Raw genomic sequence first — 26694 nt, 5'->3', positions numbered from 1 at the left:
AAACCAGGCACCACTCATCACCAGCCAATACCATCCCTACAGTGAAGCATGGTGGTGGCAGCATCATGCTATGGGGATGTTTTTCAGCAGCAGGAACTGGCAGACTAGTCAGGATAGAAGGAAAAATTAATTCAGCAATATACAGAGATATCCTGGATGAAAACCTGCTCCAGAGTGCTCATGACCTCAGACTGGGGCGAAGGTTCTTTTATCAGCAGGACAACGACCCGAAGCACACAGCCAAGATCTCAAAGGATTGGCTTCAGAACCACTCCACCGTGAATGTCCTGGAGTGGCCCAGCCAGAGTCCAGACCTGAAAATGGCTGTGCACAGATGTCTCCCATTCAACCTGATGGAGCTTATAATGCATCAATTAAGCAGCTGTGTAGACTTGAGAGAACTACTTTTAAGTTAGACTATTCAGAAATTAAATTCATAACGAGTGAACTCTGGGGTAATAACAAAATGCCATGGAAGCGCTGTGACATTGCAAAAGCTTATTAAAATGATGTCATTACAAATGCATGCTTTAGCATACTGACATCAAGGCTAATGGCAGTCAAACAAAATATAAACTATAAAAATATATTTTTTTTTTTAGCCCTGGCAACAGTTAAAATTGTCTTGTGTTGTTGAACAACATTTAAAGAGTTCAAAGTTTGTTTAATGCATCAATTTGTCGTCACTTGCTGTTTGTTTGTCTGTCAGGTTATATGACTATCAATATAATGTAGTTTCTCATTAAAATGTTCTGTTAGCTGAATTGTTTGACAACCAAAAGAGAGAATCAACATTGTGAAAAAACATTTATTTGGTCAAAGGTAAAAAATATAAAATGCTCTTTGCGCTGTTCATTTGTTTGTAAACTTTTGTTTACATTAGTTTCGCCTAACAGTATAAGCAACAACAAACTGTTACAATTTGTAGTTTTTAAGTCAAAATGGGAATGCGGTCTAGAAGGTCCTTACAGAAGTGTTGTACACATTGATTTATAAGTTACAAGCTCTCCACCTTAATCAAACTGCCAAAGTAAGCAGTCACAGTCTTCAGCTTGTTGTTGAGGAAGTTCTGCTCCAGCTCAACCTTTCCTCCTGGACCAGCCAGGGAGGCTATCTGTGTCAAAGGAGACATGAATATCGATTATTTACAGACAGTAAAATAATGTTTGTACTGACCAAATCAACAGCTAACAGTTCAACACTGCCACATGAGAAATGGGTTAAAAAAACATATATATTTGACACATATATATGCCCTATATATATATATGCCTTATGTATCATCTAAGATCCACTTTACACTTCTTCAGTTACATTAACCGTGTAATTATGTTCACACACATGTTGCCATGTGTTTGCTGAGTGTTGAGTTTTTCCGTTACATATTGTATTTATTATTATTTTATTATATTATTATTACTTCTTTGCTATAGGCTGCTGCTACTACAACCTAATTTTCCTACAGGGATGAATAAAGTAAATATTTATTTTAAAGACACACAAGTACAGGCATAGCATAATTATAAGTTTTAAATTAACAGCAACGGTGTATGTATTATAGAATAAGTACACTGTAGGTACATGCCCAGTCATAAACTACATATGGTCTTACCTGATCCATGTCAGTATTACGAGGCAGGAAATACACAATGTTGTCCGATATCATTTTGGCCAGGCGGAATATTTCAAATGTGTCATCTGTTAAGGATAAAAACCACCTTTTCATAAAGATCAATTTATAAGTAAAGAACACTTATCCTTTTATCCTATTTGTATTCAAATGAGTAGTAATGTGTTATTTATTCAGGTGGTATTTTGTACCACTTGAATATTTTGTATTTAAGGGAGGTGTTACTTCACAACTCACAGTAACATTCTGTGACAGTAATTTAGACTGTGATATTTTACATGCACAGTTTCGCATACAATGCAAGTCACCAAAACAAAAGACATCTTCTGGAGACCCTCAGTATCCACATAAAAAATTCCATCTGGTCAATTATTATCTGAAACAAACATTAGACACACTAACTATCCTCAGGCCAAAAAAGGCAGGGTACCGTCAAGCACTACAATACTGGTCCCATTCATACTTTTCAGACTACACTCAGTTTATTCAGGTAAACTCATTCATCTCCCATCCATTTGCTGTCGGTCGCAGGGCTCTGTCCTAGGGCCCCTGCTGTTCATTATTTAACTTTTCCCCCTCAGTCACATTTTCCACTAACATCATATTCACTTCCACTGATACGCAGATGACACCCAGCTCTATTTTCTAACCACCGGTTAACTAAACACCAAACTCCCAGCTTCCTCCCTCAACAACTGCCTCCTTGAAGTAAAATCCTGGTTCACCTCGAACATCCTAAAATTAAAAAGATATAAAAGAGAACCAGAACTTCTTTTAATTGGCACGAAATCTGCATACACAAACTCAATAACTTCTCTTCACTATTAATAACTCCTCCATCTGCTCCTCTCCTTAGGTAAAGAGTCTGGGTACCATCTTCAAGTCTTCACCTCCCACATCAATAATGTTACCCATTTGCCTATTTCCACCTTCATAACATTAACCACCTTTACCCCTTCCTCACTCCTAAATCCATTATCCTTTTCATAGTCTAGTCTCCTCCCATTTAGACTATTACTCCGTCCATCATACTGGTTTCCCATCACACACTGCATCAACTACTTTCTCTCTGTGTATATTTCTGCAGGTCTCTCTCCCTCCAGATTAGCATCCTGACCTGCATCAGGCCCCCTGAAAAGCCCACTGTCTGTCAACACCTGCCTATGTCGTTCATCTATGTAGTGCTAATATAATTAATTATAGTGCATTAAAAAATACAATACAGCAGTGTCAGTCTACTGTTACATCAAAGGATATCCATCAGGCTCCATCATGGTCCTAATGTCAAAAACCTCAGCAGACAGGTAGTCTGGGCCACCCCATGGCGGTGCCAGAAAGACCACATCACCCCGAAGAGTGGGTGCCAGTTGAAGGAAGTCCCCTTGTAGGAAGTCGATTCGTTCCGAAACGCCATATACTACAGCGTTGTGACGCGCCATGTCCAGCCGCACTATGTCAATATCAACAGCCAATACTGAGAGCAGAGAAGAGGAGACAGAGAGAAAGTTAGAGTTTAGGAAAGTCTTTCATCTTCCCAAAATGCGTACATCTGTACATAGTCACAGGAACTGTCAGAGCTATGACTAGTTCCCATAAATACCATTATGCCACATTTGGGTTTATAATGTCAGCACAAGATGACACAACTCAACACTTTTCTAAGAGACACTTTTTAGCTGATATTGTGTAAGTTCCCCTCCACACGCCTCTGAAGGAATCAGGCAACAGGGTTATGGATTAAGTTAGGTGTCGATGGATCTGTTTCTAGACTGTTATTATGATGCTTCACAAATGCTCAGTCAGTCAACACCTGAACTAAGTTTTCTCTAAATCTTCCAAAGCATTTTTTGTGTGGCAGGGCATATTATCCTGCTATAAGAGGCCACTTTCACTGAATAATTAGGCAACGATTTTTGGTAGGTGGTACATGACATTACAGTGAGCAACAATAAAACCTAAATGAAACATATTGTCTCCCAAAAAAACAACAATGGCCCAACACCGTGCAGGGTGATTGGCATTTGCCAGAGAACACCAAGACTGGCAGATTTGCCATTGGTGCCCTGTGCTCTTCATGGATAAGAGCAGGTTCACACTGAGCACATGTGACAGACGTGTCTGGACACGCTGTAGAGAACGTTCTGCTTCCTGCAACATCCTCCTGCATGACCGGTTTGGTGGTGTGAGGAGGCATTTGGAGGGCTGCACAACCCTCCATGTGCTAGCCAGAGGTACCCTGACTGATAGGAATTTAATGTGATTTTCCACTATTATTTCGAGTATGGTTCCAAATCCAGACATCCATGGGATAATAATTTCGATTTACATTGATCATTTTTATGTTATTTTGTTTTCAACATATTCCACTATATGTTATTTTAGTGTTCCCTTCATTTTTTAAGCAGTGTATATTAACAAATGTTTATCAATGGAGCAGTGATGGAAAAGGTCAATCATGGGGTTCTTCATCAACACACACACACACACACACACCATACACACACACACACACCATACACTTACCTCTCTTTCCAGTAAGGGCAAACTGGATGGCATTTCCTCCCACACCACAGAAGGCATCAATGACCAGCTCAGAGTCAGGGAAGCTCTGTTCCACCCTAAGGGCAATGTGCTCAGCAATCCTCTCTGGTGTCACAGAGAACCAGCCCTCTAAAATACAATGTGGCAATGCAGGACTGTTAGAGCATCTCACTTGCAAATCTTATTCCAACTGTCTGTTCATGTCAGAATAGCATTTCACAGCTATTCTAATGGCCATTCTACACAGATAAATTAGGGAGGATTTGATATGTGATTAAGTTTTAACATTTAGTGCACAAAAAGTAGCAATACTAAATAGGATGGATATTTACAAAGACAGAAATCACTTGACAATAAAAGACTGTTATTGGAAAGGAACCTTGTTTCTTTGTCTTAACTGTGTTGGGACACCCTCAGGTCTGCTCTAATGCCAGGCACAGGGTGAACCATAAGCCCAAACAGAAGTATTTCATTTGTTAATGATAGCACTAGGATATATCATATATGTATCTTGCAGACTGACCTCTGTCCAGCTTGACCCCTTCATCAAAGCGAGAGAAGAGTCTATAGCGCTGAGCCCAATATTTAGCCAGCTCTGGTTCAGCTGCCATCTCTGCTGGGATCTTCATACCTCGCTTGCTTTTCTTCTTCTTTGGCTTTTCAACTCTCCTCCCTATGCAGAGATTCACATTATTACTTTATCATTAGATTACCAGCATGGTCCAACTATTTCGGCAAGTATCATTTGACAGAAACTAGGTTACCTTCGGGTATATCAGACAGGGGAACATCCCCAGGCTGCTCCACCCTTGTATTATCAACTGATCCAGTTTCAAAGCTCACACACTTTCCCCTCTCTGTTTGTAGATTGCATGCAGTACCCTCTTCTTTCTCATCATCACCCCTCATCTCCTTGCTCTTCTCTTGCTTTCCTTTAACTTCTTCCTGAAGGGAAGGATCATCCTCAGGTGTTCCTTCATCTCCTATGTCACACGGCTCGTCTTGAATCATCTCAGCCTCTCTCTGAACCTTTTGAAGGAAAGTTTGGACCTGTGAAACAAACAGGCTTCTGTAAGTGAAGGCAGAAATCTCTCCTACTGAATGTTTGTGGGTCTGATTGGTTGAAGGTAGCAAGTGACAGCCAGTGACTTACAGAGGGTTCATCCAATCACTTGATTTCAACCTTTTCTTTGCAAATATTTTCCTAGAGCAACTTCTCAGATGGTTGCATAGAAAAAAACCCTGTTGTGTCAGGTTAACTGCATATGCCACCTGGTATAGGAACAACAGCTAAACCACCCGGAGTAGTGCTACCTTTGCAGAAGGATGGAGGTAGAGAACCCTTTATATATCGGGTATGGCAAGTACCTTGTAGAGTGAGGTGTTGGCCTGGCTAAGTGGCTGTTTGATGTCCTTGCTATGTTTGCTGGTTCTGCAGACAACCCTCTTGCTCTCATGCTTTGGAACTTTAAAGCTCAGCACCTTGGTGAACCTGAGACACACAAGCACAAATACAACCTCACATATGGAATATGTTTCATCACACATTTTGGTGAGTACCCCATTGTTTAATACTATGCTCTATATCTAAAAACATAATAAAAATGATCTGATCATAGTCACACAGACAAACATTTTTTCAGTGTCATTATTTATTTAACAAAAAAAAAAAATACTGTGTTCAATACTAAGTATCCCCATACTGCTTCCATAGGATTTAGTTTGGTGATCTGCTAATCATCACATTCTACAGTGAGAAAGATTATTCACAAGTGGAAAGCATTCAAGACAGCTGTCAATCTTGCCAGGAGTGGACATCCCAACAAATAAAAAAGGTTGATATGTCATACAGGAAACTATTACTTCAAATTAATGTGAGTAAGTGACTCAAGGGGCACTGTACTCCACTGTATTCCAGTATTAGAGTAGTATTAGTAGTAGAATAAAATGTACAAAAATGCCAGAGGAGGGCACAAGGGTTAGTCAGATTATTACCCTACCATCTGAATGTTGCAGCTTTTTTTCCAATCTTCTATTAATTTTGGTAAGACTGTGCAAACTGTAGCCTCAGTTTCCTGTTCTTAACAGGAGTGGCACCCAGAGTGCTCTTCCACCCATTCTACTCTGACCTCTGACATCAACAAGGCATTTTTGTCCATACTGCTGCCAACTAGATATTATTTACTTTTATGGACTATAGCCTTTTTTGGACTATTATTTACTATCTGTAAACACTAGAGATGTTTTTGAAATACTCAGACCAGCCCATCTAGCACCAACAACCATGTCACAAACAGGTTTTGAAGTCGTCTCCGACACGTTTAGATGTCTAAATGCAGAGTTGCTGCCATGTGATTGGCTTGTTAGCTATTTGCATTAACAGGTGTACCTAATAAGGTTTTTTGAAAACCCTAACAATGGAGAGTCCAGATCTATGCAACATTCAAAACAGTAATGTGGTTCAACCACAAAATTTGGAAAGCAAACTAACTAAACTAACTAGACTTATGGTATTGTTCCAGCCTCAGACCTTCCATATGGTATGTTTCCAGGCTATTTAAGGTCATGACTTCATACTGTTCTTGTCTTCAGCAGTGTCTGTTTCATATCTTAATAATATTAAGATTTTCTACTTCTAACTACTCTTCTACTAAATCTTCATCTTCATCTTTTCAAATTCTTAACTGTGTTTCAGCAAATTCAGATTGCAGATTCTCCAGAGCAATCCTTCACATCAGCATTCAAAGCAATGCTTCAGCTGCAGCAATAAAACTTGCATTTTCTTCAGGAAATGCTTTTCTAGTCTCTGCAATTAGCAGACCAACCAAAAGACACAAAAGCAACTAACCCAGCAGCAGTAGACCTACCTGGGCTCTTTGTTGTGTTTGAGTCCCAGTTTACTCCAAGCATGCTTAGCCGTCAGATGCGGGCACTCCTCTACATCCAACTCATGACTACAGAAAAATACACACAATAATAATAAAAACAAAGGTAAATATTACATCTGCATCTTTTTGAACACAGGGACAAACGTTCTGTTTTATAATAATTGTCATTTCTGAACTAAACTGCGTTAAGAAACATTATGTGCTGTAAATCATTGATATTATGATGCCACATCAGCAGAAACATTGTGTTCTAATTGGGATGTGCTACAAAACACAAGTAAAGCTTTGTAACTAAAATCACAGGCAAAAATGGTGGCATGGTGAAGTGCTGCTCACCAGTGACCATTTTTACCTGTACTCCTCAGAGCTCTGCGGCTTTCAACGCCCACGCCTTTTGGGTTTATTCTTCTGCTAACTCATTTTTCCAGCACACTCATCAATGTAGTTATGCAATTTGAAATACATGTTAAGAAATTTTGACAGTTGCCCACACTATGAAAAGAGAAACTAACACCTCGAACCTTAATATTTAGAGAATGTTTTTGTATTGATGAAGTAAAACTTTTAAGTTGTGACTTATTTACAGAACCATGCATATGACCGAGGAAGAGGTAATGGCCTGTTTAGTGGTTTTCGACCACATTTGTTACACATGTAGTGCAGACTCACCTGCGTTTAACTTGAGTACGTCTTCCTCCTGGGGGCTCATCATTATTTTCATCATCTTCCTTATCCGACATTTTATTGCCAGACCCTTGTGGTCTGTCAGCAGTTTTCTGAGAATCTGGTAACAAAAAAAAACATACAAAATACTGTATCTGTCAGCACAAAAAGGAACTGCTGTGAATTCAGGGAACTCCGATGACTGGCAAGAATATCATTCTTTAAGAAATTACATAAATAAAGTAAATTCTATAAGAAAAGACATATCACCTGTAAATGGTCAGTTATTGGAATCTATCATAAAAGAATATATCATGCAGCATAAAGAATGCAAATTTGAATTCTCAGAAACGAATATATTGGAAATTCAAAAGCTAATATCTGAATTAAAATGTTACAAGCCCTGTGGTTATGATAATTTAGACTTTTAAAGTAATCAGCTGCAGTTGTAGCTAGTCCTATTTGTCACATTTTTAATCCGAGTATTAAAAAAGGATGCCTTGGCAAGGAATGATACAGACCTGAGCTGTGTACTTCAGGATGAGTTAATGCAGATTTCTAATTGGGTAACTGAAAATAAGCTGAAATTAAATGTATCAAAAACCAAATGCCATGTCATTGGCTCAAATTAAGCTCTGAGCTACCATTGCTTGGAGCTACCATTGAACAAGTCAAGGAGGCCAGACTGCTGGGGACTACTGTTGATGAAACACTTTCTTGGACTACTCATATTAATGAGATCATATTAGAAGAAATGCTTATTTTTTAACTACTAAGCAAGTAATAAAATCCCTTGTGCTATCTAATCAAATTCAGTTAACTCAAAACAGAACTGCAAGACTTGCTCTGCACTCAGGTACAGTGTTAAAAAATGCATAATGAATTGTCATGGATGAGAGTTGGTGACAGACTAGCTTGTAGCCTGATTCTGTTTTTAAAAAACATTTATACATCCGCTAAGCACTTCCTGTCTCTTTTCTCAGCTGGTGCTTGCCAGCGAAGGTCACAACTACGGCACTAGACAAGCCTTGAGAGGTGTTTTCACCCTACCCAAACCCAAATCAGACGCTTTAAAAAGAACGTTGTACAGAGCAATTGCTTACTGGAATAAACTCCCACAATATTTGGTTTCAATCACCAGCAGAGAAAGTTTCAGGAAAAGACTGAGAAAAGGTGTTTTACTGAAAGAGACTTCTTTGGAATTTGGTTAAGTTTGATTAACTTAATATTTTTAAAATTTTGTAACAACACTTTATATGTCAGTCCTAGTTCTACAAACTACGATTGAGTTGTTTTGCTGGGTTCAGGATAATTGTCTTTTGAACACTTGACCATGTATGTGTATGCTTATCATGATGTGAATATTTAGATTAGCATAGGACCTTTTTAAATGTACATGTTGTATTTTTAATGTTGTAAACGTGGACCCCAGGAAGAATAGTCGCTGCTGAGGCAGAGACTAATGGGGATCTATAATAAAGCAAAACAAACCAATACAATTCGTATTATAATAGACTAGGATTTTTTATAAATTGGTTTCCGAATCTGTCAGTGTGTTGCTGGGACAAGCCTCCAACCAGATGAAGCTGGGCAGTAAATGGTCTTGTTCATAAACGAATGACTTGACAGTGAGCAGACACAGCTTCTGATCATTGTCCTCTACAAGCATGTCAGATTAATGAGTATTAAAGGTAGGGTAGGAGATTTCATTCTGATGCACTTTCTGTTAAATTAGTGCAACTTCTCTTTACAATCTGATAGCAACCCATTAGTTCGACAGGTTCTCATTAAAATGAAGAATATTGATCACCTGCGGAAGCTATAAAACGCTAAAAACATCAGCCAATCCTCCGGGTGGACCCTGTGCGGAGTATTGGCTGGTTGTCACTCTCTTCCTGCTCTGCGCGCACCAGAGAGGTACGTGCATGATGGCTGAAGTCACAGACCGCAGCTCGTCTTCAGGTAATGCGCGTCCATGTCATTGGGAGGCGTGGCTTCGGGGTGAGCTCCGAGAGAAAGGGGCGTGTGTTTACTTTCAAAATCTGGCTGACTCTCACTGAGTTTTCAAAACCTCCTACCCTACCTTTAAATCCTTAAAAATAACATAATAAAATGTTGTATCAAAAACATAAAAAGACATCAAATAAATAAGTGTTCAAGAGGAATACCTGTTTGTCCAGTGGTGTTGTGCTGTGAAGAGGCAGCAGGTCTCTTGCAATCACTCCCACCATCAGAAGGACCATTAGAGCCACACTGCTCTTCTTCAGAGTGGTTCGCTCCATCAGTAACATTCACATACTCACTGTCTGTCTCTGAGCTAATCACACAGTTCCAACCTTCCTCTAGTGTGAAACTTTGTCCAAACTTATCATTCAAAGATTTGACATCCTCCTCTTTCTGTAAGTTTCCAGCTACAGTTTGTTCCTCTGAGTATGCCTGAATGCCGTCCACCTTGTCTGCTTGTTCCCTATCAGTAATCCCACTGCAGACAGGCACCTCTGTGGTCCAACCTTGTGCTGCCCAGTATGAATACTGCTCCCAGTACGAGTAGTAGGTCTCTGTAGCATGTGTGTCCCAGGCAGCCTTTGTAGCTGGGCTGTTCCAAGGAGCAGTCACTGTACTTAAGTCTCCTGAATTCTCGGTTTCTGGGTATTTTTGCAGCCAGCTGCTCCACAACAGAGTTTCACCATGTTGAACTTTGGGAGATAAGAAGGAATTGAAAATGCAATATGTCATTTGTTTTGTTGAAATATTTTGTTTGAGGTGATAAATGGTTTGTCCCATTAAACGCCATATATAACCACCTATCATGAGAAATTCCAGACTAATCTATCACATGATGATGATGTAGTAATTTATATCATCAACAGCTAAACAAAGTTTACTATCAGACATGGAACCTCCTGAGAGTCAATGCATGCATCACTATGTGGTTCAGTGTAAAAGTGTTATTTTACATTTTATTGTCTTATTCTAGTGAAGATTTTGAAAAAGGCACATGACTAGAAGAAGAGTTCAGACTTCAAGCCACATGTTGCCTGATGTATGTTAACATACCCAACTCCTGGGCTGCATATTTAACTGGGCTCATATACTATAATGTAATACTGCTACAGAGATCATTGTCAATTTCTTTACCCCAGTAGGTTTCCCAGCCAACATCTTGCAGCCCTTCTGTTGCATCCACTGGTGGATCATGTGTTTCATTCTCAGTAGCTAGGGCAGAAAACACATGGTGGTGTCAAATGAAATCGAAGCAGAACATTTAAAATATTAACAATAATATGTGTATACAATGACAATTACAAAAACAAGTCAAATATGCCTAATCTTCTCTGTAGTTAGTGAAAAAATATATGTGCATGTTAAATATATGTGCATGTTACTACTCACTACTAAGTGCAATCAAAGAAAATTATTTGGACACTACTTGCATATTGGATACATGCAAAAACTTTAATAACATGCACCCTTAGTAAAATAAGGCCCAAACAGATCAGCTACTGTGAGGAACCTGTTAATGCAGGTTACGATGTTTCTTCTTGTGATAAGCTGTCCTGCCCATACTTATTAACCTGCTCTAAGTGATCAATTGTTATGATGACACTAAGTCCATTGATATACCTTTGTTGTCAAACTGATCTCTTTCACCTTTGTCCTCTTCTGCTGGTTCTTCCCAGAACGTGTCCAAACTCTTCCTCTGTCACATGACAAAACAGCTGACTTTATGTTTTTATTCATCGCATCCTTTTTCATATCGTATCTCAGACAGCATTACAGAAGAAATGACTTACCGCCCTTCTACGGTCAGATGAGCTAACGAAGGCCACAGGCAGACCCATGCTGGCCATTAGCCGAGTCTCTTCATCCAACACCACCTCCTGAGCCTCATCTTGGCCCTCTTCTTCATACTCTGTGTGAGTACAGGCAGAGTGAGGGTATTTCAAAGAATTAACGTTCTGTGCAAGACGTGTGTGTTTTCACAGTTTTGAATGTGCCATTTAGCCAGCGTGTTTATCGGAACCAGCTGGAGAAGACCTATTTCATTGAATAATCACTCTCAATCCGATCGTGTTCCGTGCAGTCGATAGGCAGATGTATGGCATACCTCGTATTTCAATGTCTGTCAGGTTAGAGAAGAGTAGTCTGTTATCAGAGCGATACAGCTCTCGATCCCTATATAGGAGAAACAGCTGATTAATACAAGATTGTATTTGTTCACATTAAGGCTTTTAAAATAGATTTTGGCTCCTTTGGTTGAAACTACACACTTAGCTAGGCAGCTAGTATCTGAGTAAAGGAACATTTTGTCAAAAAGATAAGGATGGCTCACTGTACGAAGGCTCTGGAGCAGCGGCAGTGAATTTTGTCCTCCCTCTCATTAGAATTTCTAATCGCGAATATAACGTCCGCCATCACCGTGACCCTGCTCCTCTCCAGCATCATGGCGAGACAGATTTTAAGACGCACAACCACACGAAACCACGAAGATACAGTTCACAACTGTACACCGTCACTTCCACTGTGACGTAACCGGACCGCAGCACCGGAACTTCCGTTAGTACATTTTCAAAATAATAGATGCATCTGTTTTATTTGTCTTCTCCTCCTCTACCCGGCTGACTGTCAGCAGGAGGTTCCCCTTATGAGCCGGGTCCTGTTCAAGGTTTCTTCCTGTTAAATGGGAGTTTTTCCTTTTGTTATTATAGATGTCAGTGAATTCAATTTTATTTATATAACTTTTATGACGCTAGTGAGTGGAACCCATTATCACTGCGGAGGTTTCCAGGGATGCTTAATGTCCCGAACACTTGACTGTGTCACACTAAATGCGTTCCGGATTTAGAAACAGGATAGACAGTCGTTATCACCTGTGTATATCACACCTGAAATTTAATGTAAATATAAGAAGAAGATACCTGAACAAACAGTGGTGTTCTGCAAAGAGTAACACGCCCTGTCGTAAGGTATTATTTCGCGTATTTTTGTGTTTCTCTGTGACGTCTGGTGACGTTAGCGACTCAGATATCGTCGCTTGTTTAACTAAATTGCAGGATGCTTCCGCAGTTCCTGGTAATATTGTTATTGTGTTTAGTTTTCTCATTCCTTCTCTTTTGGAGCTGATTTTAACGTTAATCCATAAATTAAAGCTAGTTTACAAAATCATGCACAACATGGATATCATGACAGACTTTCTTCTGCTTTAGTTCACCGTTGTGCAGCAGCAGATGCTCTCCATGTAGTGTATTCTTCCTCCCTGAGGCTGCCGGACTACCTGATCCTGTCACCAGCTGGGTAAAGTGATAGCACAGCAGGATGTCAGACAGTGGCAACGAATCGTGTGTAACAGGAGCAGAGGACACAGTCTCCGTCTTGGTATAACCCTTCTCCATTTATACTGACTTTTCCAATATGATAATGTTTAGTGTTCAGTTAACCTGAAACCAGCTCTGTTAATCCATTTATTTTACAAACAATGCAGTCTCACTTCTCCTCAGACATCTCAAGACAACACTACACTTTTTAGAAATGGTCTAATTATGGTGTTATTATCTTGTAAATGTCCGTATTTGTCTGCGATACTTTTGTCTGGTTAGTATTCACCTGTAGCTACTTGTCCACAGGTGTGTCTTTTTCATGCATGGGAGAAATGGGCAGGCCTTGGTCAGGTGGAGGATTATCTGAGTGTTCTGGAGTACCTGTTGTGGGTCTTCACCCCTCTAGCCATCGTCTTCATTGTGCCCTTCCTCATTGTTATTCTTCTGTACCTCTCTATACTCTTCCTTCATGTCTATAAGGTAGGCAAACAAACATCTCAAAATACCCAACATCACAAGGTAATCAAATATTGGATATGTGATAGCGTTTGCTGTGCAAGTTAGAATGGAACCCAGAAACCACCAAATGTCCTATAGAAATTTAGAGTACGGTAGACAAAAGTGTGGTAAAATGAAAAGGTCTGTGGATAATTTCCTGTAGAATAATAGAAGTACTTTATTCATCCCAAGCTGGGAAATTTCTCTATTGCAGCAGCAATATAGGGGCAGCATACTATACTTCTAACGGTAGAAATAAACAGTATAAACATTATAAACTGATTGTTTACAGCAAATAGGAATATAAAATATAAGTACAGAAACAAAATTGTGCAATTTGAGAGTGAAAACCTAACTTTTTGCAAAATCTGTCAGTTACAGCAGTCAGTGTTATCTCTGGCACAGAGATGAGGTGTTATACAGTCTTATGGCATGAGGTAGGAAAGGCGCTCCATTGTCTGTCCCAGGGTGAAGAGGGTGATCGGGGTTATTCATGATAGATAATAGTTTGTTCAGTGCAAATGGCATACTCACATTGGTCCGTATCAGGGAAAAGGAAACCACATTTGTGGGAGCCTTCAAAATAGTACTGACCACACTGCAAATTGTTGCTGGGTCCTTAAATGTAGCTTTTTGAAGGATTAGTAAACTGAGACACAGCTTTGTAGTCAAAGATGAATTTGGTGAAAAGTCATCAAAGAACACATGTTGCTACTTATGACCTAATTTAAGATGCAAACATCTTATTTCAGGAACATTTTTTAAATTTAGCAGAGACCCACACTTGGACTGTAAATAAATTACATTTTGTCAAAGGTTTCTATGACCTAACAGAAGTCATCTTGGATATAATGTGCTACTGATTGGTCAGCAGTGCTATACATCAGCAGGAAAATAATCAAGTCAAGCCAAGTGATGTACATTTATTAATATTGTGGAGAATTCCAGAGTTTTAGGCCAGTGAGTGTAACCAAAAAACAGCCCTTTGAAATTTTAGTCAAGTGTTTTTTGGCCAAATTTAAGCTTTTACTGCAAGGCCTCTGTTGCATGTAGGAGTCTGGTGTTTGCTGCATAGGGCTAACTTTTCCCATAATGTAATCCAGTTTTCCTATCTTGAATAGTTTGGGCATGACAACAAGTGACTGTATCTATACCTATCACCCCTACACACTATGTTTAAGGCTAACTGTATGCTTTACTAAACAGAAAAGTTTTAAGTCTGGTCTTAAAACGTTTTTCAGCATCACTCTGAGAGAGGATGCTCCGAATCTTAGCAATATTACAGAGATAAAAGAAGGTGGTCTTAGCGACCTGTTTAATGTGAGGGCTAAACGTCTGATGAGGTAAATGTCTTGATCAAAGATAAGTCCGAGGTTCCTCACAGTTGTACTGGAGGTCAAAGTAATGCCAACCAGAGAGAGAATGTTATCAGGTTACTGTGGCACAGGCTGTCACATCCCGCTCAATTGCTGCAATGTGCATAAGTGGTAGTGGTAGTGGTAGTGGTAAAGTAGATGGCGTTAGTAATAGCTGCGTTGTCTTGCTTACATGCCAATCTGCCTTAAATAAATAATAAATAGGAAGGTAAATCCACAACTATTTTTAGAAACATTTACAGACAGAGGTCTGGAAGAGTGAAATCAAAAGTTATTAATGAGTGGTCTGAAAGGAGACCACACTAGCAGGTTCTCAGTTTCTAGGCAGTAAGTGAGAACCAGATTGAGGGTGTGATTGTGAGGGTTTGTGGGTTCATTTACTATCTAAGAGAAACCTTTTAAATCTATGAGCATACAGTTGAAACCAGAAGTTTACATACTGTATAAAAAGACACACATTTTTTTCTCACACTTTCTGACATTAAATAGATTAAACGTTTTCTGTTTTAGGTGATTTTAGGTTTACCAAAATTATTTCCAAATTATTACCAGAATAATGCAAGACATTTTTAGACATTTTTTAATATTTTCTTCAAAGTCAGAAGTTTACATACACTAATGTTACTATGCTTTTAAACAACGTGGGAAAGCCAGCATGATGATGTCATGTCTTTGGAAGGTTCTCATAGGTTTATTGACAGCATTTGAGTTAATTGGAGACACATCTGTGATTATAAGGTACACCTAAAACACAATGCTCCTTTGTGTAACAGCATGGGAAAGTCAAAAGAAATCAGCCAAGATATCAGAAAGAGAATTGTAGACTTGCACAAGTGTGGTTCATCCTTGGGTGCAATTTCTAAGTTCCTGAAGGTGCCACGTTCCTCGGTTCAAACAATTATACGCAAGTATAAGCAACATAGGAATGTCCAGCCATCATACCGCTCATGAAGGAGACAGGTTCTCTGTCCGAGAGACGAATGGGCATTAGTCCGAAATGTGCGTATCAACCCAAGAACAAAAGCCAAAGACCTTGTGAAGAAGCTGGCTGAAGCTGGTAAGAGTGTCTCATTATCCACAGTGAAACGAGTATTGTACCAACGTGGGCTGAAAAGCCACTTTGCCAGGAGGAAGCCATTACTCCAAATGAAACATTAAAAGGCCTGATTGAAGTTTGCAAATGCCATAGGGACAAAGACCTTAATTTTTGGAGACATGTCCTTGGGTCTGATGAAGCAAAAATGGAACTGTTTGGCCATAATGACCACTGTTCTGTTTTGAGGAAAAAGGGGGAAGCTTTCAAGCCTGAAAACACCACACCAACTGTAAAACATGGGGGTGGCAGCATCATGTTGTGGGATTGCTTTGCTGTGGGAGGGACTGGTGCACTTCACAAAATTGATGACATCAAGAAGAAAGAACAGTATGTGGAAATATTGAAGCAACATCTCAAACCATCTGCCAGGAAGTTAAAGCTTGGCCGGAAATGGGTCTTCCAAAGCATACAGCCAAACTGGTTAAAAATGGCTTGAGGACAACAAAGTCAATGTTTTGGAGTGGCCATTACAAAGCCCTGATCTAAATCCTATTAAACACATTTGGGGCGAGCTGAAACGACATGTGCGTACAAGATGGCCTACGAACTTGGCTCAGTTATACCAGTTCTCTCAGGAGGAATGGGCCAAAATTCCTGCCAACTTTACATTTAAATCTATTATTACATTCATTCACACCACATTCACACAGTGGCAGTGGTAAACTACATATGTAGCCACAGCTTCCCAGACTGAGACATGGCTGTCAAAGTGCCACCGCCGTCATTCTTACACATTCATACACCAGTGAGTGTGCTGGTGGAAATGTGGGTAAGGTGCCTTGCCCAAGGACACACCACACAGGGTGTCTGTGGGGTTTTAAAAAGTATCTATCTTATAAAGTTTGCGTTGTGTTGTTTAAACGATGGGCTTTAGCCATATCTAGAGCCTCGTCTTAGCTGTTTGACGCCATATTCAGTGGTCATTTCAAACAACTATTGTCATAAGCAAATGCAAGTTTTCTGACAGCTAGGTGGAAGACCCAGCATTTAAGGACTGTAGTAGGGAATAACCAGCAGGCTTATTGTTGGGTTTGTAAAAACATTTCACTGTCAACTGGATGGGAGCTAACGCACTTCAGTTGCATATGCATGAGCATTAAAACAGTTAAATATTCTAAAAGTGTAGACAGTCTTGTTTTACAACCAAAAGTTCCCAGTGTGAATCCTTGATTTTGAGTAAGAAATAGTCAACTAGCTTATGATTTGGGCTGTAACTTGAGTATTAGAAGAAAATAATAATGAGTCATGGTCCTAAACCACATAAACCATTCTGAAACTTACCTTCTGCTTCCCTTTACCAGAGGAAGAATCAACTGAGGGAAGCTTATTCCAACAACCTGTGGGATGGTGCCAGGAAGACCTTGGCTACTCTGTGGGATGGACATGGAGCCATATGGCATGGTAAGACCTCATGCTCATTTATGTTACAGTTTTTTTCAGTCGCTAACAAGCATTTGTCCAAACAAGGGTCACATTTTCAAAACTCTTAATACAATGTGCACACAATCGGTCTGTTGTGACCATACCATTCACACATTCCATGACGTTTTCACACAATAAGCAGTCAGTAAACACATTGCTATAATGCTTACATTTTCTTAACAGATAAGCTATACCCACCACCAAAATGGTGGATCAATTTTGTCTTTTTTTACAAATGTTAGCACACAACACACCACAATAAAAACAACAATATTCCAAACCTTAGCTACAGTATAAAACCTCTACTTCTGCAACAATATCAGCTCAAAAACAACACATCAGCTCAAAAATAAGCTGATAATTAACAAACAGTTCAAAAATTGACATACAGCTGATTTATGATGGATAAATTGGGCCAACCACAGATGATTGTAGACTGGATTGCAGAGGCAGGTGCTGAGGATTCTTCAATGGAATTGACAGATAAAGGAGGACCTTGAAGGGTGATGTTTTTGGGAGCGTACACATGAAAAGACAAACGTAATGTCTGACAAAAGTAATGTCTGGACGAGGGTTCAGTCTGGCCAAAAGGTGTCAGCGAGGCCACAGCTGAAGTGCCAGGACAGAGAGGGGCAAACATCACAATGTGTGCAGCACTTGGAAATACTGGGTTAATTCATCATAGATGTCCGAGTGGACCCTACAATACCGAGCACCTTCTTGCCTTTTTGAATGACCTTCACCAGCACCTGGTTCCAAAGCAGGATCAGGAGGGAGAGAACATGAGCATCTTTGTCATCACCTGGGTGATGTGGCATTCCATCATTCTCAAGCCATCACAACATGGTTTGAAGTCCACCCAAGACTGGTCCGTCTCTTCCATCCATCCTATTCACCTTTTCTCAATCCCATAGAGGAGTTTTTTTTCTGCATGAAGGTGGAAAGTTTTTGACCATCAGCCACATGACCACATGTCACTCCTTGATGCCATGGATGCTGCCTGCAGGGACACTGCAGTTGAAGACTGCCAAGCATGGATCCGTCCTACCAAGAGGCTTTTTCCAAGGTGCATCGCCTTGGATGACATCAGATGCGATGTTGACGAAAATATGCCCCCCGACCCCCAATCACAAAAGCTGCATAGACTTTTATGTTTCAGTTTTACAGGTATTTGCATCCACCGTTTTCACACTACATTTACACTACACGGTGGATTGCATGTTTTGCATGCAAATACCTGTAAAACTGAAACATGAAAGTCTGTGCAGTTTTTGCCAGTATTTTTAAGCCTGGTGCACTTTGATTGACTGCATGTACCTTGTGAACTGAAAACATGTGTTTTTGTGTGACAGAGTAATTTCATTTTGAGTCTGATTTCCAGTGTTTTGGTAAGGTTAGTGTGTTAGTGAAAGATGTATTGTATTTTGAAACGAAGAGTTAGTGTATATTTAACAAAATGTGTTTTTGAGAATGAAATTAACCCTTTGGCCAATTGTGTTTTGTAGGTGTGTGTCTGTGTTAAGAGTTTAGAAAAAGTATCTGAAGAATGGCTAAGCGCTTGTTAGCGATTGGAAAAAAACTGTAATGTGTTAGACTCTTTTATGAATAATACTCTAGTTTTACCATCATTTTTCTTTCAATTGTTTTAGTTCTCCTTCATTGTATCTACTCTATTGCTCAAGTAACATGCATATCATTTAATGCATGTCATTTCCTCCCTTTTGTATTTAGACCTCATATACTAATGTCTTTTGTCCATCATGTGTGTCCCAGGCTATGAAATCCATGGGATGGAGAAGATCCCTGATAAAGGACCAGCTCTAATTGTGTACTATCATGGAGCCATTCCAATTGACTACTACTACTTTCTGGCCAATGTTATCATTCAGAAGGGACGGACCTGCCATTCTGTAGCTGACCACTTCCTATTTAAAATTCCAGGTACTCCCACTCTTGGAGCATATTGTACACAAGCATACATATGTGCACATTCTTGTACAATTTCCACTCATTACAGTGTATACTCAGCACTTAATACTTACTTTTCACTAGACTCAGTCCATTTATCCTAATCAGTCGAAGCCAGAAGTTGCCTTTCTCTGCCTCTTTTTCTAGCTCTCTGGTGGCTCTTTTGACTGCTACTTCTCACAATGGGTGGAGAAGCCAATCAAGACACAGTGCCCCACTTCAATTCAATTCAGTTTTATTTATACAGCACATTTTACAATCAGAATTGTCTCGAAGCACTACACAGAGACCCAGAGCCTGAAACCCCCTGAAGAGCAACAGTGGCAAGGAAACTCCATTTTAACAGGAAGAAACCTTAAGCAGGACCGGGTTCATAAGGAGAACCTTCCTGCTGACAGTAAGCCGGGTAGAGGAGGAGGAGAAGAGGTAGACAGGACAGAGAGGATGAAGGAGAGAGAGAGAGAGAGAAACAAACATGCACAAACATCATTTCCACCACTTCCATGGGGCAGGTGACTGTCTTTCAGCCAGCCTCTCTGCACTCAGCTACTAGGTTCAAGTATTTTGTCCTCTTCCTTGTGTAGGCAGCTTCCAACCTAGAAGTCCCTTGGGACTGCCAGTTCCACAAGAAGAATGGTTTTGCTTGTCTTGAACCACATTAGGGCACCTCACTTGGGAGGTGTGTGTAAAGGTGTGATTGGCTGAAGCTGGAGCCCTGCAGTTTGCAACCTGCTTGCATGCTTCCCAGACCACTACACATTTCCTTAAACTTGGTTGTGTGCCACTTTTTTCTGTCCTTGGGACAATTTTTTCCTGCACCCTGACATGAAATGACATGGCGATGTTGCACAGGGCACACAACTCCTTGTTTGGTGGAGTTCCTGGGGCAGGATAGGGTGTCATAGATCTGTCTAATTAAGAAGCTGAGCCTGGTAACCTTCACTGACAGATCCACAACAGTAACTGAGGTGTGCCCATGGGGTCCAACTGCCTTGCTAGCCAGGGAAAATTGACCCTGCTGCAATTCTGTTCAGTTCTTCAGTTCTCCTCCTCTTTTTTGCATCCCTTGAGAATTCTGAGGGGGGGGGGGGGCTTTTTTTTCAAGGCCTTTTTGTACCTTCCTCCTGAACTGGTGCTGCAGCTTGCTAACTGTTGTGTCAACCTTTCTTCCGATCTTTCACATCCTCCCAGTTTGACATTGGATGTGTGCACCCCTCAAAAGATGGTCAGTGGACGTCTGCAGCTTAAGTCCCCTTTCTGGTTATATTCTGGAGGCAGATAAATCACACTGGGAGCTGCAAAGCATTTTCCCAAAAGACCCCAGCACGAGAGAGGCACCTCACTAGACTCAGCCACTTGCTGATACAGGAGTTCCTGATCCAATCCATGTTGCTTGCTTCTAAGGAGGTCATTTTACCTAGCATCCATTGGTAAGGAACTGGGAGCACCAAAGCCAGGCCATCTTTCAGGCTCTGTAGACCTGCCCGAGGTTGTTGGTACAGCAATGGAATCTTTTTTTTTCTGCAATGAAGTTGAAACTACTGTTTTTTCCCCCCTCTCTAGAAAGACAGACTCTTAACCTTGAAATGTTGGATTTAAAACACATCATGTGACTGACTGCACATAGCTTATGTAACTTGGTATGTGTATTTGGGACCATCTTTCAAAACCGTCGGTTGTCATATCAAGTCTGAAACATATTATATAGGTATTATAGATGTATTTCTACTTTTTGTTTTCTTCTTTTTCCCTCATTATTTCCCATTTCTCCAGGCTTCAAATTGCTGTTGGAGGTGTTCAGTGTGATTCACGGTCCCCAGGAGGAGTGTGTGCGGGCTCTGAGGAATGGTCACCTGTTGGGGATTTCTCCAGGAGGAGTGCGGGAAGCTCTGTTTAGTGATGAGACCTACCCTCTTTTCTGGGGCAAACGTAAAGGCTTCGCCCAGGTTGCCATTGACTCTCAGGCGGTGTGTTGTTTTACCTCTGATATTATATATATAGAGATGTTGATATTCCTGTACTGTTTTATTAGAATTGGTTATCTGGTATTTTCCTTTGAGCTCTATTAACATTTTAACTTGGCATTTATATACTGGGCTCAGTTGGTTGGAGAGCTTGTCCGCCAATCAGAAGGTTGGCAGTTTGAGCCCCACATCCGGCTGCATGTCTGTGTGTCCCTGGGCAAGACAATTAACCTTAAGTTGCTCAAACCTTTTGAGTATGTAAAAAAAAAAAGCACTCTCTCTCTCTCTCTCTCTCTCTCTCTATATATATATATATATATAGATATAAAATGAAATTTTCAAAACCCCGCTTGCATTTGGCTTAGTTTGACATAGGTACACGAAAATCAGTACACGTTTATCATACCAACATGCACCAAAATGTCTCATGTAACCATGACCTCAACCTAACAGGATGTTGGAAGTTGGCGATTTACAGCATTGGTATGCGGACAAACTCCTCCTAGGGATTTTGCCCAACTGACTTCAGCAGGTGGATGTCAGGTGGATGTCACCAAAAGTTATCAAAGGATTTTCTCTAAGTTAGGCGTGGCTGCTGCAGTGTCAAATTCGCCACTCATACACATACAGCTGTCTCTCCTACATACTTCCTCCAAACAGCTTTACACTTTCTGCATGTGGTCTCTGTAATCATGATCATGACAACATTCTTTCAATTCACTGAAAATCCTTACAATGCTGCCAACAACAGGGTCACATGTCCAAGCCTCATTGGTGTGATGCAGTTTCTTAGAAAAACTACAGTTTGCTTGGGGCTGGGTTTTGTTGCACTTTCTAACTGACATCAAAAAGTGTTAAATATATTTAAATAAATGTAGAAATATTCACTTTAGTATGGCCATTATGGATAACACATGTTTGTCGTTCAGGGAAATGTCATCAAAATCATCACTTTTAGTGTCCATCAAACCATTCTTGAACCATTTTGGTTTGGAGCAGGGTACTGTCAGGGAGTACTGTTTCCATGAAAAGGTGTACTCGGTCTGCAACAGTGCTGAGGTAGATTGTTCAGTTAAATGTAACATCCACATAAATAGCAGAACCCAGTTTTTTATTGGACACAATTTTGTCCTTTCACCAGACCATTTTTCTCACACAACAATATTAACATGTTCACTTACTGTCCCTTTTCACCCACTGACAAGTGCCAAAATAAGATAACCAGTATTATTATATGTCTGTGCTCAGAATGTAATGGCTAATATATATATACTTGTTAGCATTACTAACAATATTACAAAACATAATCTTTAACTGGAATTTGTTTAATTTCTTCAGTTATCTGCAAATGATTAAACCAAGCTTAAATAAGACCTTAATAAGCAGTTTTTTCTTTTTCTCATACTTTAATAATCCCAGAAGGGAAATTGCTTAAGGCTGCCAGCAACTAGCGCCACACACCAGTGAGTGCACTGGAGGCAATGGGGGTAAAGTGCCTTGCCCAAGGACACACAACAGGAGGAGTTGGGATTGAACCACCAACCTTCTGGTTATAATAATAATAATGCATTGGTCTTATATTGCGCTTTTCTGCTCTGTTGGGCAGGCACTCAAAGCGCTTACATTGAGATGCATTATTCTTTCACACCACATTCACACAGTGGCAGTGGTAAGCTACCAGTGGTAGCCACAGCTCCCCAGGGGGAGACTGACGGAGACGTGGCTGCCAAGGTGCGCCTACGGCCTCTCCGACCACCGCCGATTCATTCATACGCATTCATACACCAGTGAGTGCACTGGAGGCAATGCGGGTAAAGTGCCTTGCCCAAGGACACACAACAACGACTAGGGAGGAGCTGGGGTCGAACCGCCGACCTTCCGGTTATTGGACAACCCTGCTCTACCACTGAGCCACTGCTCACTGCTGAGCCACAATGGACCTGATAATATGGACCCGAGATTGTTATTAAGCTGATTTGATAATGGATTCATAATTCAAGCAATGACTATTATTGTTCGTCATGTTATATTTTCTCTGTATAATCTTTTCTCCCTCTGTGTTTCAGCCAGTAATTCCAATGTTTACTCAAAATGTACGGGAAGGCTTCAGATCTCTGGGAACTCTCAGTAAGTGAAATATATATATATATATATATATATATATAGATCTTAGCAGTAACACATTGAAATTGTGTTACTAAACTGCACAAAAATACTGGCCAGCAGATATACTCAATGCTAGTTTAGCTTGACAGTAAGCCTTGTAATGGGATGTGGCTGCAGGCAGTGGCTGAACTCTGTCTGCATACTTCACAGTTCAACAATCTGCTTTTCTCTTTGTGTGCAGGATTTTTCCGCTGGCTGTATGAGAGGTTTCGTCTTCCAGCAGCTCCTGTCTATGGTGGATTTCCTGTCAAATTTCGAACTTTCCTCGGTGATCCCATACCATATGACCCCAATGTAAATGCTGCAGAGCTGGCAGAGAAGGCAAGTGGGCCACAACCATTGTACTAATACCTTCTTTCTTTCTTTCTTACTTTCCATCCCTCCTTTCTTTTGCTATGCGATGTCTGTTCTCTGAAGAAATGTTGTAGGTTAGCTAGTGTTTACTGCAGCCTCAGACTTCAATTCTTTGCCTTTATGAGTAGTTCAATAAGAAGAGACCAAGTAACAAGAATGTACACATTTATTCAATTAAGTACAATAGAATGTGTTTTGGCTTATAGACCCCAATGTGACTTTATCCAAGAAGAGGGAAGCAAGGGAGGTAAAGCCAACGAAAAAAATATATTCCCCAGGGTCTAGACCTGGTGGTGGTGGAGAGGAGCTGGATGAGGGGGAGGATCAGAAGCTGACCTGGCCTAGGCTTCTGACCGGTGGTGCCTGGGGTGGAGGAGGGCTGAGGGTTCTATCTGAAAAGAACGATGACAGCAGAGACAACATTTTTTAAATTTTACACTCAAATGTGATTGGCTACTCTAAACCTCAGTCTACTCCTTGATGTTACCAAGTGGGTAATATGGATGACTGTTTTGTGACAGTGACACAACAGTCTGATCATGAATAACTACTGAGGCTTACTTGAGTGGTTGTAATAATGCAAACATTATATTTTGTTTTGCAGGTTCAGCAGGCAGTCCAGTCTCTGATAGACAAACACCAGCAGATCCCCGGGAACATTCTCAGAGCTCTTTTTGAGAGATTCCACACCAAATATAAACACCAATGAGGTCATCGACCAAAACAACTTATCACCAAGGGTCAGATTATTGCAGTGTGCACAGGTTTGGTGGACTAATATGTTGAAATATTTGCACAGTATTTTTTGATCTCCCTAATTGGACACCAATTACTGTAGCTGTTGTTGTTCTATTGAATGTTTTATTATGCGTTTTTGTTAAAAATGATACCAAATTACATATACACAATAGTTGTGTTATGTGTTATCAATGTTGTTCTAAAAACCTATAGAAAATTATACATCAGCAAGAGATTTTTTAATATAACAACAACAATTTTCCACTTGTTTTCCCAATAAATCTTTTAAAGAAAATCTGTTCGCACGTTGCACATAAGAAATATTTATATTAATAAAAAAATAATTGTATAACTGTAAAGACAAGGGATAGGATTATGGGAACAACAATCTTGGTAATCAGCAGCATTCCAAATAACCTTTTTACTCACTGAGCAGCTATATTCCATATGAACACAGTTTCTGCAATTAATTACATAGAAGCTACATGGGAATTAAGGGGATGTTGTTACTGTTGTTAGACAGCACAACATGATTTACAGTCAGTAAAGGTTTGCTGCTGTTTATATCACTGTGGCTCAAAATGTATTATTAGATGTTGATTTGACAAAACATCAGTGAAACATGCATTTTATACCTACATCTTTCTCTTGATTTTGACATTATATTACTGCCTCAACACATTTAAAAATTAAAGCTGTAAACAGCAACAGTGTTTGTTGTGAATTTGCCGAAGTTATTTAATAGGGTCTGTTTGTCTAACAGCACATTGATGCTGGTATAGCCACTTAAATTGGAGCTGTTAACACAAGGACATGTATGCACACATACATACAAAAAAATGTAGAAAGGTTCAACTTTCACTAAAACACACTTGACAAAACTCTACATAGCCAAGACTAAAGAGACACCTAACCAGGAACACAGGTCAAAATGGAGAAAATGCTGTTGAAAATGTGTATGCCTGATTTCCCATTTGTTTGTTTCAAATACCAATAAGATGAACCTAATATTGGAAACAACATTGGAAATTGGATTGCATCAAAGTAGGATTTTATTAGCAGTTCCCAGGTCGCTTCTTGAGGTATGTTTACACCTACTGCCTCCTGTAGGATTTGTACGCAGCATACCTCAGTATGTCATATGCTTCTCATCACTGTCTTGTTTTCGCAAAGAAAATACTATTTTTCAGAAATTGTAATAATATTTGTATACTTATTTTGAGAAAAAAATAATTTGCATAGTTCTTTTTCTTAATGAACAACATTAGTTCAGAATTAAGAGAGACATTTTCATAACATGGCAAGTTACTGGAAGTGGGCAAATATATTTCTGTGTGTGTGTGTGTGTGTGTGTGGGTTTTAGGTCCAGCAGCCTGTGATAGTGAACGACATAGAGAAACAATATCATCCCTTCATTGTAGTATTTATCATATCTGTAATATTAGTATTACTCTGCATGTATTAATGGAAATGTAACATAAGAGATTTTTTTTCTGGATCCCCAGTGCTTTATCAAAAGTGTTGTTAACTGTTGTTTTGTCTTGTAAGAATCTGCAAATGTTATGAAGAAGACTGTAAATATTATGATTCCACACAACTCATCGACGTGTTACTGCCAACTCAGATTTTTCATTTTTAATGAAGCCTTTGACACCAAGTGTGTTTCAAAGAAATCTCCAACTTGATGCATCTATCAACTGGTTGCCTTTTGTCCATGTATATCTTGTTTATTTACAGATGATCTAATGTGTTTTAAAGGATGTCAATATCGTATTTATTTTCATTGCACTTTTAAATATTGAAATCCACTCAAACCTGTTAATAAATGTATTTTATTAAGATCTGTCATGTATACTCTATTAACAGCGCTTAAAAAGTTGTATTACAACCAAAAACCTTTTCTGCTAATGCTGTAACTCAGGGGTCCAGTTAGAGGAAAATTCTTGTAGCAAAGTTTTTTGTATATATACATACAAGCGTACTGCGCATGCGCGGCCCGAAATGCATCTAATCTAAAAGAAGACTGTGACAAATCCCTATCTATTGAAGAACTAAAATGTGCTATCAAAAGC

At 39.8% G+C, this 26694-nt stretch overlaps 2 protein-coding genes across 3 annotated transcripts; one reads left to right on the top strand and one right to left on the bottom strand.

The window, feature by feature from the left end:
• Positions 1 to 790: 790 nt before the first annotated feature.
• Positions 791 to 12232, bottom strand: tgs1 (trimethylguanosine synthase 1). Its single transcript, XM_028428322.1, has 15 exons — positions 12056 to 12232; positions 11831 to 11898; positions 11517 to 11635; positions 11347 to 11422; positions 10861 to 10938; positions 9891 to 10418; positions 7729 to 7843; positions 7039 to 7125; positions 5540 to 5663; positions 4936 to 5221; positions 4695 to 4844; positions 4154 to 4300; positions 2888 to 3104; positions 1613 to 1691; positions 791 to 1114 (listed from the first exon to the last, which is right to left on the bottom strand). The coding sequence occupies exons 1-15, from the start codon at positions 12166 to 12168 to the stop codon at positions 998 to 1000; spliced, it is 2304 nt and encodes a 767-aa protein (XP_028284123.1). The 5' UTR covers positions 12169 to 12232; the 3' UTR covers positions 791 to 997.
• Positions 12233 to 12556: 324 nt separating this feature from the next.
• tmem68 (transmembrane protein 68) lies at positions 12557 to 26461 on the top strand. 2 transcript variants are annotated; one of them, XM_028427816.1, is made up of 9 exons: positions 12557 to 12689; positions 12930 to 13098; positions 13347 to 13520; positions 17312 to 17411; positions 19206 to 19373; positions 21174 to 21367; positions 23431 to 23491; positions 23712 to 23851; positions 24489 to 26461. In XM_028427816.1, exons 2-9 carry the CDS (start codon positions 13039 to 13041, stop codon positions 24591 to 24593), a joined length of 1002 nt encoding a protein of 333 aa, XP_028283617.1. In that variant the 5' UTR covers positions 12557 to 12689; positions 12930 to 13038; the 3' UTR covers positions 24594 to 26461. The 2 variants fall into 2 exon arrangements, with proteins under 2 accessions (XP_028283617.1, XP_028283618.1); XM_028427817.1 differs by lacking the exon at positions 13347 to 13520.
• Positions 26462 to 26694: the final 233 nt, after the last annotated feature.

The sequence above is a fragment of the Parambassis ranga genome, chromosome 17 (assembly GCF_900634625.1).
Source record: "Parambassis ranga chromosome 17, fParRan2.1, whole genome shotgun sequence".
In the NCBI taxonomy this organism is placed as follows: Eukaryota; Metazoa; Chordata; class Actinopteri; family Ambassidae; genus Parambassis; species Parambassis ranga.
Note: the sequence above shows the minus strand (reverse complement) of the source record. Positions and strands in the feature narration are given on the sequence as shown.